General features: G+C 35.0%; 1 protein-coding gene and 2 long non-coding RNA genes across 5 annotated transcripts in view; 1 reads left to right on the forward strand and 2 right to left on the reverse strand.

Annotated features, from left to right (window-relative positions):
- Positions 1–14,136, reverse strand: part of LOC121408273 (sodium/bile acid cotransporter 7-B-like) — a 42,245-nt gene that overhangs the window by 26,338 nt on the left and 1,771 nt on the right. For all 3 annotated transcript variants that reach the window (XM_041599682.1, XM_041599699.1, XM_041599690.1), the window contains exons 2-3: positions 10,567–10,649; positions 8,857–8,993 (exon numbers count right to left, since the gene is read on the reverse strand). In XM_041599682.1, the coding sequence (XP_041455616.1) occupies positions 8,857–8,993; positions 10,567–10,649 (220 nt within the window). The remainder of the gene's footprint in view (positions 1–8,856; positions 8,994–10,566; positions 10,650–14,136) is intronic.
- LOC121408300 lies at positions 1,508–6,340 on the reverse strand. The gene is made up of 2 exons (XR_005969027.1): positions 5,506–6,340; positions 1,508–3,840 (listed from the first exon to the last, which is right to left on the reverse strand). It is a non-coding gene; the product is annotated as an uncharacterized LOC121408300 (long non-coding RNA).
- LOC121408292 lies at positions 1,517–3,835 on the forward strand. The gene is made up of 2 exons (XR_005969025.1): positions 1,517–3,039; positions 3,657–3,835. It is a non-coding gene; the product is annotated as an uncharacterized LOC121408292 (long non-coding RNA).

The raw sequence follows: 14,136 nt of genomic DNA on the forward strand, positions 1-14,136 counted from the left end.
GAACTTCCCCTTTAATGCCAGAAAAGTTGAGTCATCTGATATACTGTATTTTTGCTGGTATACCTGCAGTTGAAATGATGAAACATTGCTCAACAGAAGTTGAACTACAAATTTGTACAGAGTATACTAGGAAGAGTAATGATTTGCTGGTAAGATCAACCTACTCTCAGGTCTATCACTAACTCAATTCTACTAATCTGGCCAGGTTCCTAACCCATAATGCAATGTTCTGAGCAGTGTACTGATTGATTATTAATATTTTTTAATATTAGTATCAACACATGTCTCAGTGCAGTCTTGATGAATTATGACACAACTAACTAAAGTGCTACTGAATATTTTTTATATAATATACTCAGTATATTCATAACTGAGACAATACATTGATCACTACATCACTACAGTCAAATTAGGTCACATCGCTCAGGATGGCTACAATTAGCAGGGGCCTCAGAAGCAAGGGTGGGGGGGGGGGGGGCTTCAGCCCCCAACTTTTTTTCCAAGACAGTGCACAAAAACGTAAAAATAACCATATGATTGTGATTGTTGGCATGGTTAGCCCCCCCCCCCCTCTGAAAACTGCTCCGTGGCCCCTGTTTAGTAGCTTAAAATTTCAAGGTACACTGTAACTCTTAAGTTTTCTTAATGTGCTGTGAAAATAAGTTCTAACGTTGAGATAGTTCAACAAATAATATCCTTAATATTCTAAATAAGTCACAAATACTGACAAGAAACAGAAAAATATTCTCGAAATAAGTCTAACAATTTCAAATCATTGCCCTTAATCAACTGAGCAAATGTAGGAATTATGTAAAAGGGTATTCATACAGGAAACCAGATAGAAAAAATCTTAATAGAACAAAAAAGATTAAAAGATGCATTTAAACAGAACCAAAAACACAGAACAACTGAGATGATTGTCCGAGAGATTGAAATACTTGAAGAATGACTGATGGCTTTTACTACACCATTTTTCTTCTTTTTAACATTTCCCTGTCTCTCTTCTGATTGCCAGGAAATGTGTCCATCCTTCGTTTTTTAAGAGCACTTGTTAATGAAGTTGTCCCATTTGTGGTAACTGCAACTTAGTGCATTGAGCCATGCAGTTTTAACTTCATTAGTATTAATAAGGTATGAGGATCTCACACGACTATTAATCTTGTCCATTTATGGCCCATTGCCTTGCATGCTGATGTAGCAAAGTGTAATCTTTTTAAGATTCATATCCCATCCACAGCCTATTCCCCCTTGAATATATATTTCAAAATTTTGTTTATCTCTTTTGTAGGGGGTGTTTATCATTTTGCGATTAAATACCATGTCCTCATTTATTCCACCAATTCCAATTTCCTTGGTTTTGTTTTCCTCTTAATGTTCTGCTCACCAACCTATCTCCGTTTGTCTTCTGTCCTTGTTCCTATAGTAATGTAAAAACAATAAAATTGATTGTTCTGTTTGATATTCAATACTCTCCTTGTTCTTATCTTACAAACTCTCCATGTAGATCATATTATTATATAAGGGTCATTCCATGGGGTTGGGGCAAAAATTGTGACATCAGGGTCAAAAAATAGAAATGTAATAAATGAAATGTTTTATTTCTTATATGTTTCATGGGACAATCCTTCAACTAAATCCACTTACAGGCATTTCATACCACCCTGCATATTGGAGTAAACTGAGAAATAAGATTTGACAAAATACCACCGTTACATGGACATCATTTATCATCCTTACTAAGACTATGCTCTCCCACTGTCAAAATAAAGGGGTTGATCTCCATTACTCTTGATAAATATTTTGCTAACAACATTGTTAGTCACTTTATTCCACACTTTTCAACATGGCATATATATTTTGAAAGATTTAGCATCAATAAATGGAACTTGATGCTCTGTGTGTATACCAGTGCCATGTTCTGTGTCGTTCTTTTTTCTCACCAGTCTAGAAAATTGAATTTATGATGGCATGTAGAACTAAATAGTTGAGAGAAGTCATGCCTCAACAGAATGAAATATTCTCTTTGGAAAAACTAAACTACTCTTTCTGGCATAACCTTCTATTTTTAGTGTTACCACCGCTACATGGACATCATGTCTCAGTAACAGAGGTATACTTAGAAGCAATGTTAAGTTAATGTCCATTAATGGCCATTACACACCAAATTCCACTTCATGCCTTAGAATATTTGCACAAGATCAATTGATTACACTAAAGAAAAACATTTTGCATGTCAAATTCTTTGCAAATAAAAGCAAATTAAATTAGAGTTTAAACAAGGAAAAATGTACAAAATTATTGACAAATTATATTTAAAATCATACTACGATAATCCTCAAGTTTCCACTTCCGTCTACCTCTGGAAACATTTACGTTTCTGCCTAAAGGGAAAAAACAAAACAGTGCTATCTTATGATCTCCAATTCTTTTTACTTTAAAATAACTCCTTCAAGATATTACTTTCAAATGTACATACCACCGTTACATGGACATCATGTCTCAGTAACAGAGGTATACTTTGAAGCATTGCTAAGTTAAGGTCCATTAATGGCCATTAAACACCAAATTCCACTTCATGCCTTAGAATATTTGCACAAGATCAATTGATTATACTAAAAGACATTTTTCATGTCAAATTCTTTGCAAATAAAAGCAATTTAAATTAGAGTTTAAACAAGGAAAAATGTACAAAATTATTGATAAATTTATATTTAAAATAATACTAAGGTAATCCTCAAGGTTCCACTTCTGTCTATCTCTGGAAACAAATGTTTCTGTCTAAAGGGGAAAAAAACAAAAGAGTGCTAGCTTATGATCTCCAAATCTTTATTACTTTAAAATATCTCCTTCACGATATTACTTTCAAATGTACATACCTCCGTTACATGGACATCATGTCCTTGTAATGATCATATTGAATAGTATTACATGTACTTGCCATTCTTTTAGTATCAACACACTAATGCGAGTTAACTCATCTTACTCAAGTGTAGAAATACAACATCTACAGGCAAGCTTCTAAAATGCATCAATGAACAGGTAAAATGTTTTTTTTTTATTCATACATGTACACGATTATAATTTTGATACCTTTGATACAATACTCGGGTGAAAAAGATGTAGGGAAAAGGTACTAGTTTAGTTCTTCTAAGCTACATGTATGGTTTTTCAAGACAAAACAACACAAAGTTGGCATGCAATTCATGGACAATGCATTAATACCTTACACATATAACTTGTTCAATTTGTTTACTCTAACTTATTTTACCTCAGTTACATGTACATGGTAATGTAGTTCTAAGTGACATTAATTAAAATATAATCATGTCATCACTGGAATAAATGCATTGGATAAAACAGTAAGTTCCAGCATGCCAAAAGGACAATTGTAAAGTACTTAGTGGACAAATTGAATAAAAAAAACTTACATCTGTTGTTTGAACATAGAGTCGTGAACAAGAAAGTAAAATGTACTATTTCTACTAAGCTACATGTATTCTAATAAATGTTCAAGAATAACACTGCAAACTACAATCTTTTCCTTTGGTTAAAAACTCTATGGTAAACTTCTTACTGGCAAATGCAAAAAAAAGTATTACACTGTACACTAAACCTGACAATAAGAAATAACATGCAATATTTCTCTCTGCATTCAGGTTACAAGTTTATGAACTTCAAGATGATCAGTGACCCAATGACAACTGTGTGGAAGAGGACTCTGTCAATGTCACAAAATAGATAGAGGTAGAATTGTGCCTCGCCATCAGGCCAGGAGTACAGGTCACCAGATTGACACTTCATGTACTGAAGATATATATTTTTACCTTCAACAGAGGCTACCTGTAGTTATTTGAGAAAAATAGTATTTGGAAGTTTGACTATTTTTTTACACAATTCAAATTATTACATTTTAATCAACAAAACTTGCTGGATTGTTTCCACGATATTTTATATTATTATATGAAATCATTTACTCATGTACATGTCTTGACATTTTCTCATTAAAGTAAGGGGGGTGGATTACTAGGGCAATGACAAGGAATCTGATCTGTTCTTGCAAAATACACCCTCACTTTGTATTTTTTTCATAGCAATTAGAATTCATCATTTCCTAGTTCATAAATTAAATATAAAGTTATGTTTTATACAAGGTTTTGTATTTGCTTTCTTGTGTTCTACTTTGTTTTCACAATACAATTACTTGCCCATTACCGGTACCTTTTCATAAATTATCTTTACTTTAATTTCGTTTCTCAATGGATGAATTTAATCTAATTTTATTCTGCATTATAATCTAGGGTGGTTATCTCGACAATTCCATTTAGTTTTGTATGACCATCCTATTTAATTTTCAACTATGAAGTTTAATTGTTCAAGCAATTACATAATATATTTGTTTTATTGGAATTAAATGAATTAATGGAATTCAAATGTGCAATTTACCTTCTGATACAGCAAATAAACTCTTGTGAAACAAACTCGATTGTGTCACTTTTTCTTTTCTTCGCTTGTACATGTTTTTAAAATGTCGTTATATTGCAATAAAAAAAATCACATTGAAAACAATCACAAAGGCTTTTGCTTTCTGATAAAACAAATACCCACCCCCTCTCCTAACAATTGAATAAATATAAATTAAAATACGATTGAAAAAAATCCTTAACTGAATATATAGAAATAAAAAAATACAATTGAAAAACGGAGAAAGAAATGAGGGAAAAAGAATGAGTGCTGAAAAGTATACCAACATTCAACAAGATGAAAAGTTTGGGGAAGGTTAAGCCTATAGCTAAGAATTACTAGTAATTGAATTATTCCCATGCTTCATCATACACAAAGCCCATCTACTATGTGTAGGGGGGGTAGTAACAGAAAAATTATTTTGCCCCTCCCCCCTCCTTTCGGGCTGGGATCAGCTGACAAGCAAAAAAAAAAAAAAAATTTTTTTTTTTTTTTGGGGGGGGGGGTCTGCCTCCCCCGTGGCGCCGCCACTGGTTCTAAATTCTCATTTTTTTTTTGCAAATTCAAATTTGATCATCAGGTCTTTGATACCCATATTACCTAGAATCAGTAGGAGCCAATTTAAACAAGGAGAAATTTTGTACCAAATTTGAGATGTCACCGTCATGATCATCAGTGAAAGAGCTGTTTCTGAGTATCCATTGGCCTATTGAATCAACATATTTTTGTGTAAAAAAAATCAACTAAATTACGATTGAATCATGTCAGCTACCATTCAAAACATGTTTGCACGGAATCACAGTAATAAAAGCATTATTTTCTTTGGAACCATTCAGCAAATCTGGAACAAACACGGCAATGTCTCAATCACATATTTCACTTACACGAGAAGCTACATGTGGGACCGAAGTGAAAGATGATGGAAAATTAGCGAGATTTTTCAAACTTAAAAACACTTTCTGCATGGTAATACAGTTCCACATTTTAAAGATAAGGTTTAACTAGTTTCAAAATACGAGTATCGTGATAAATCTCCGTACTTACGTCGCTTTGAAAGGGAAAACATCGTGGATATCCAATCCACCGTTACACAGACATTGCAGGAATATTCCCAATTGCAATGCTTCAAAACGCCCGCTATCATAGCTGTTCATGTGCATGTGGATTTCGGCTAACAACCCGTCCGTCTGATACAACGACGGTCTCTTCTCCGGTGTCTCCTTCTTACATACGCGATGAAATGTGATCCACCGTTACAAATTTGGCCCGGACATCGCCCAAAACATCGGCGACTCTCGATTAATTTAGATGACATTACCATAGGTTTTCAAAGCTAATCTTTTGATTAACAGTTGCTTACTTCCTGCCCTTTATTTCTGACACATAATTTTGGAAAAAATGATTTCTGATTTTTAGATATTAACCACATTACCGCCGTTACAGAAAAAATAAACGAGGACATCGCATGTAACGGTGGTATGCCGATTTGTAGGAATGATTTATGATATGAAGTCTCTTTTCATTTGCTATCCCATTACTGTTTTGTTATTAAACAAATGTTGCTTTATCAATCATGGCCATTTGAATTTGACTAAGTCTATCTTTTGATTAGATATCTTCAACTGAAAATGACCATTTTGGATGTCACACTTGGTACCCCAAAAAAGAGTCTGGACATCATCATTTAAAGTCTCACCATCAATAATACTTGCAGTTCAACATTTTTATTTCTGCATCAAGTAATTGCTTACATAACTGCCTTCCAACAAAACCACATTGCAACATCAAAACACCAAACACATTTTCAGGATAAAGCTAACAGTTCATAAGGAACACAAAAAAGTGCTGTTGCCCCAACCCCGTGGAATGACCCACAACTCAAACAAAGATTCTTGCCATCTGATTGGTTGAAAGGTGTTCAATATTTCGTCCATTCTTTGCTGCGTGCATTTTGTAATTTTCCATTGCAGGGTGACCGTGCATTTTTTATTTTTCCATTGCACGGTAATCGCGCTAGCGCTCCCTCACTATAATCATGTGTATGTCTACTTACCTTTTTGTGTATGTGTGTGTGTGTGAGGGTGTGTTTGCGCGAATGAAGTTAGCGCATTAGCGCATATCAAACTGACTGTGCGCACTCGACTCAAGATCCACGAAGCAATGAGCGTCACAAAACAATGAAAGCAAAGGGCTGATGAGCTTTCGATACATGGTGTAATCCACTTATCAGAGCAATTATCAGAGAAAAGGAGTTGATGGAAATAGGCCAACCTAATCTTCATCTTTTTTATTCCTTTTTTACATTTTAAAAAACTTTGTAACTTATATGAGTTATATAAAACAAATAATGAATGTAAAACTATTTGTGCAATGGAAAGAATATTTACATTCGATGAAAGATTAAATGTTCCATTCAACTCGGCTAACGCCTCGTTGAATGGAACTTTACATCTTTCATCTCATGAAAATATTCTTCCCATTGCACGCATACACATTCATTATTTGTATAATGAATCATTCTTCTTTTATCATTGTCAATATACATGTATAACATCATTTTCAAATTATATTTTTCTAAATTCTATTCTTTCAATTTCATTTCATTCTTGGAAAATATTACCCTCTTTTTTTTCTTCTTCTTCCTTCCTTTCCCTCCTTTGCTTTACTGTACTCATTCCTATCGTTACTTTACTTTCTTCTCTCGTCTATCATCATACATCTTTATACTCTAATATATTTCCATTCCTTTCCTTCCTGCATAGTCTTTCTTCTTCCTTTCTTTTTCATCTTCCTCCTCCTCCTAAAACTGTTTCCTTTCACACCTCCTAACCATCATTATCTGGGAATGGGCAGGTATTTTGTGAGTGAAATAATAAATGAGAGCAAAATATCGCCCCTGGGTATTGTACGTGTGTATCATTCTATACCCATCCATATCCTTGCGGGCTTCCCACTGCTCAGGCCGGCTACACCACCTATCATTCTGTCACATGATTTAACTATCCTTTCAAGAGTTCCCTCTTGGAATGTCCTTATTTTAGCCAAGCTGACCAACTGTCCTTTCAATCATAAATCTTGGGTTACAAACAATATCTAGTCTAATATTAGAGAGGAAACTGGAAAGGTCTGCAATTTAAGTTACTAAAAGGCACTAAAAGAGGAGGGTGACACAAGAAAGTGATGGGGGGGGGGGGGGGTCATCGGGATATGGGGAAAGGTGAGGGGGGGGGGACAGAAAATAGGAGGCCATGTGGACAAGGAGTACAGACAAATTAATTTAATATTCCAAGAGTCTGTAGGCACTATTATATTGTACATAACAAGCAAGAGATCAGTTACACACAAAAAAGCTATTGCTAAGCTATGTTCTGTGGGCAATATAAAACAATTACAAGCCATTTTATAAGGTTTTATCAACATGAGGCTTGTTCTGCAATACATGCAGATTTAGTCCTTGAACCAGGGGGTATTTTTAAATCATTAAATTTTAATCTTGGAGGGGAAATATTGGGATAATATTGGCATTGATGTATGATGCCAGTGGTACTATACTACAATTATCTCAAATTCCTGAGCACAAATGCTTGATTGACCAAGTTTCAACAACTACTCCTACATGTACTTCAACTATTACTACTACCACCATTTGCATAATAAGCTAACATATTTCAAGGGTAGAGCACAGCATATGGGGCAAAATTCCTACAACAAATGAAAGTGCCAAATTGACTGATGAAAATTTGATGATTTTAAAATGCAAATCTTATTTTTTTACTGATAGATTTATTACCAAATAATATATTTTACCCTTGTCTATTCATTACCCATTGTCTTTTTTCTCCCTTGTTATTAGGGTCAGGTGCCCATAATCCCTGCCCCCTCCCCCAACCCCAATCCACATGCCTGTGAATACCACCATCACCACCCCAAGTTACAAGACAACCTCTGGAAATTAAGGATGCCAAAATGAAAACCTGTATTTTTCACAAATCCTGTCAATCAAAACTTAAATTAACATGAATGTTATCATGCTATCAAATACACAAGAGAGACAAACATGATTGTCTTGAAGGCACAATCTTATCAAGTGGATTCATGAATGGGGTTGAAGTCTACAATCTATATATATTAAATATAATAAAGGGTTTTTCTGTAACATTTCCATCATCTACATAGGGCATTATCCTTTGAACATCCAATATTGAATACAATTAAAGTGTCAATTGAATGAACCAAGATACGTGTACATGTTTATAATATAAATAATATAAGTTGGGTAGAATTTCATTGAAATTGAAAGAAGCATGGGAAAAGGATTGGAACATTAGTATCATGTGATAAATATCCTCCTGGAAACAAAGATAAACAACAATTTAAAGAATATTTCCAACTTACCCTTTTAGGAGCCAGCTATCTATATCTGAGACTGACAGGAATTTGATAAGAACCCATATAAAGCAGGGAACAAATGCTAATGTGAAGAGCTGTACATAGCAGTGTAGCTTGACATGTAGCAATGCACTCTTCAGGTCCTATAAAGACAAAAATATAAGCGAATATATAAAGAACTTCATCCATTAACAAACTAATTAACAGAGGAAATCTTTGATAATGCTATTTTGTAGCTCAATTAAACAAAACTTGTATCTAAAAATAACACAAAGAATAAAAACATATACTTGAGATGAATAAAGTGCACATACAGGTATCTGCTTATTAATCTCTAAGTTCACAAAGGAAATTGACAAAATTACCAGTAAACAAAATAAAAGATTAAAATGCTATAAAGACTGTTGTTCAATCACGAAAGAATACTACTCCCTGAACACATGTAAATTGTTCATTAGGGACTGCATATTTCTTTGTACATGTATGGCAAAAACAAACAGTATGCAGGAAATTCTCATTTAAGTTGCATCAAATGAAAGAGGAAGAATTAAGCTCTAATACGCTAGTCATGAAATGTAATTGTGATGTTTTATGATATTAAAAACATGATACATTTGTTTTGTTCACTTGGGATGCATTGTATTTGTAAAAAATAATTGATGAGATACCAGAAACCATGAATGGTGTAGAAGTTCAAGTTGATCCCTGTCATTCAGTCATTTTTAGGCTACAGCCACTTTGTCTTCTTTCCAATCGCCACTTGGTCTAAACCCTCATTGTCTACTTTCCATTTGGTCTAATTCCATATGGTCTAATTCTAGTTCTACTCCAACTATTTTGTATAATTTTTCATACCCATTCCATTTAATATCCACTTGGTAGGCCTAACACTACTTTGTGTATGATTAGATATTCAAATAAAACAATCTGGGTATCTGACTTATTATTAGACCTGGGACTTTCGGGCATTTTTTTTACCAGTGGTAAATTTTGGGTGGGTACCTGCTACTGCTTCTACTACTACTTCTAGTACTACTAGCTACTACTACTGCTGCTGCTTCTACTACTACTACTACTACTACTACTATTACTACTACTACTACTACTACTACTACTACTACTACTACTACTACTACTACTACTACTACTACTACTACCACTACTGCTGCTGCTACTAATGATGCTACTGCTTCTACTACTACTACTACTACTTGTACTAGTAGTAGTAGCACTACTACTACTACTACTACTAATATTACTACTTCTACTACTACTACTAAATTCTATTACCAATATAATCTATAATCACTTATAAAGTGAATGCACCAGCTAGTCCCTTGCAGCAAGCATAAATGGGGGGGGGGGTGTATGCATGTAGCTAACTTTTGTGAGTGGATTACGAGAAGGCTTGAACCCAAATATGTTTTCTTGCCCAACTCTATAAATTGATCTTGTGGTCCTTGATCCACAAAACAAGAAAGCCAATTTAGTATAAAAAAGATGTTTCATTTTATAAGGAAACTTAAGCAGAAAATGGATCTGTACGTACAGCTGGTACTGATTAGCTGTATACTCCACTGAGTACTCTTACCTTGACAGACTACACATCAAATATGGGTGTAATACCAGTCATGTATTATAGTGATTTCATAAAAATTTATGTCTGAGTTGTAGTTCACGGTAGTTTCTTTTGGTAATTTGTACATAGCTACTTACCTCTGTTTTTAGTGAAAGACCACTATTGAAGAATATGATGGACACCGCAAGATATTTGACAGTTATCTCTGGTAGAAGAGGTCCTGAAGAATAAGAGTAAAAACAGTTTGTTATACTTTTCTTAGACTTTGAAGCATGCAAAGTTTGAAAGCAATATAGTACCTCATATTTGAGATGCTATCTAGACATTTAGTGACACTCTTTACATTATTAAGATATAAGAGAGACAATTTTCCATATCACAGACTTAGCTTACTAAAATTCAAACCTTGATTGTAAATAATTATTATTTAGTTATTATTTATAATCAAGGTTCAAATTTTATTGTTAAATAATAATTTTTTGCTATTATTTTTCAAAACGGCATTTTGTAACATCGCTTATTGAAGCTACTTCAAAACGAAGCTGTTCAAGGGTCAAGCCTATTGTATTTGTGATGTTTACGAATGGATCGAGGGATCTACTCAAAATCGGTTTGGTATGAAACCTCATTTTTCATATTTATACAAACAGTGTTTTCGTTCCTTCATACGCCTAATGTGTATAGATAATTAAAATTCAACAAATTTAGGTGATTTATAGCTTTAATTATGGATTGTTTATATGTCCTGCTTAAGCAAGTATGGGGAGGGTTTCAAGGCTCCATGATGAAAAGTCTATATATCACTATTCAATATATTTCAAGGCTAGGCCCCCCCATCCCGCGGGGCCTTTTTTAAGAGCCTGACAGACTTGTTGTCACCAACATTCATAGTTTTCATAATTAATGTAAAGTATGAAGACTACAGTATTATAGGTGGACTTCTTTCAGTTTAAAACATTAGTACAGTCCGACCTCTCTTATCCGGACACGTTGAGACCAGCACCAATCCGGATAAGGGATTTATCCGGATCTAGGAGACCCAATATTAAATACACGCAACTGCTCCCTCAATCCCCGCAAAGGCGGTAGCTATAGTACGCGTTATCTATTGAAGTGGGTGTACAGACAGAATTCACTGCAGTGTCAGCAGTATTTTTATGGAAATGAAATTGAACGATGGATAATTACCTGCTAAAATGATTGAGGTATAAATTGAGCATACCTCGAAAGAAAGAGAATGAATGACTCGATGAAAAACTAATTGTTTAAGATTAGGTCATCGCAGCGGGTATCGCAGCTTCGCAATGTCAGCCATTGTTATACTGACTATAGGCTCAAACATGACAGATGGTGCTGTCCGTATGAGGCCTAGCGTTAGCTCATGAGACTTGTGTTGTTTTTCCCTTGGAAACAAAAAGAGAACGTGATGAAATATTTGCACTGCGCCCCGATTTACTGGAAAATTAATCCTGCCAAAGTTCTTGCGGTGATTTGGGTTAGATATTTTCATGAAAAATAATGTTGTTTTAGGTAGACCATATTCTAAAATATATGTAATAAAAGTGAGTTTGCGTATAAGATTGAGTTTAGATGTAATCTCATATCCTCACATACTACATGTAGATTGAATTGAAAAAAAATATTAAAAAATCTTGAGCGGTAAGTATGCGTCCGGATAAGGGGAGGCCGGATAAGAGAGGTCGCACTGTACTAAACTAAGACAAAATGACAAAACCACAATTCAAGGGAAATTAATCAATATCAGCATCAACATCATAGCATCAGCAATATACGGAAGAGAAGGTACATGTAGTCCTATAAGTCTTCCGGTCGCTTCTTCTAAGGGAATTACAGACGATACAGCTTTGAGGGTACGCTAAAGAGTTGGATCATGTGCTACATAGTAGAGGTTTGACCAATGAATGTCCAATAGTCTTTTGAATGTATTTAGACTAGGTGCAGTGACAACTGACTAAGGAAGATTGTTTCAATCATTGACAACTCTGACTGAAAGCGTGCCCTCTGAGGTAGAATCTGTATTGTTACTTAAATATTTTCAATGAGTGACCTCTAGTTTCGTGGGCTTGGTGCATAGTGATAAACTTATCAACTTGGCAGAAATCAATACTATGAAGAAATTTGTAAACTTGAATCATGTCTCCACGTTTCCTTAAATTCTATATACAAGTGAATGTAGTTCCAAATATTTGAGTCTCTCTTCATATGGCTTGTTGGCTAAAATTGGCAGTAATTTAGTGGCACGTCTCTGGACTCTTACAATCTTGTCAATGTCCATTAAAAATCTTGGATTCCAGGCACTTTTCCCATTACATGCACTTTTGATTTTTGACTTGTTTTGATTTTTGACAATCAAAACAAGGGCTAACCTAGACCAAAAGCTTCGGTCTCTGTTAAGTTGGTTTTTCAGCTGAACTCCGTTGGCTTCACTCACCAAATACAGAGACCGAAGTTCTAGCGCGATCTGTACAGGAGACTCAATATCCATATGTTTATGTACTTAAGATCGGATAAAACGGGGAAGTAATTTGCGCGACAGCCGAGGTAAGTCACTGTTTTTGTTCCTTTTAACTTGATTTTTCTCCGTTTTTTGGCAATTAATGCCAAGAGGAAATATTAATTTGCATTTTGGTCGCCTTTATTTTCAACATTTTGATTTATTAAAGACAAAAATTGAAGAGCCCCGACGGGGGGATTTTGCATTGCAAGTCCCCTAATGGTGGCTGCACGATAGCGAGCCGTCTGTGTACGAGAATAAAAAAAAAGTTAAAAAACTCCTCGAAACAGACGGCTGCCAGCTGTCTAGGGCTAACCTTATGATTCATAACAAAAATGGCAGATCGAGATGGGGTAGAAGGAGAGAACTTTTCGTTTTTTTGAGGTTCCAGTTTGTGCACAGAATCCAGATGTCAGGAAACTGCCACTCGTTAGACCTTCATCCATATAATCGTGGTAAGTGCTTGATTTCTGTTTTAACTATTTATTCGGAGAATTATTTTTACCATACTTCACGCTATTCAGGTGAGTATGGTCAATTACACGTAAGGTCCTGGGCTCCCGCCCGCGGGCGTTCCCTGGGTAAGGGCTAGCCTAGAGCAAAAGCTTCAGTCTCTGTATTTTGGTTGTTCCGCTGAACTACGTTGGCTCCACTCACCATACATAGACTGAAGAGGTTGGGGGTCCGTGGCTACAGACAACGTATAGTGAACTAGCGTTTTATAGATCGCGATTTAAAACTGTTTTTTGAGCGAAATTTACAGTTTAATAAGACGCCCTCTCCGTTCGTTTGTAAATATTTCATAGTTTGGCTGCCTTAATTTGGATCGATTAGCTGTGCTTTTCCCAACTAAACATCGGTAAAGTATAATTTTCATGCATTTTCATCTATATCGTTTTTAGTTTTAAAATTGAATAATTAAATATTTTTAATTTGTAGTTTACATATCCTTAGATTGTAACCTCGATGTGTTATATAACCCCAAACTTTGGACTCTTGTCGGACAAAAGTGCTGGTGTTATAACAAATGGGAGCCCACACGGACACTGTAATCCCCCGTCGATGAATGGGGATTACAGCAAAATGTCAGAAATTGTTGAATAAATCCCAAGAAACGACGGTTATTCCTGTCTAGGGCTAACCTAGACCAAAAGCTTCAGTCTCTGTATTTTGGTTGTTCCGCTGAACTGGG

The sequence above is a fragment of the Lytechinus variegatus genome, chromosome 1 (genome assembly GCF_018143015.1).
Source record: "Lytechinus variegatus isolate NC3 chromosome 1, Lvar_3.0, whole genome shotgun sequence".
NCBI classification, from domain to species: Eukaryota; Metazoa; Echinodermata; class Echinoidea; order Temnopleuroida; family Toxopneustidae; genus Lytechinus; species Lytechinus variegatus.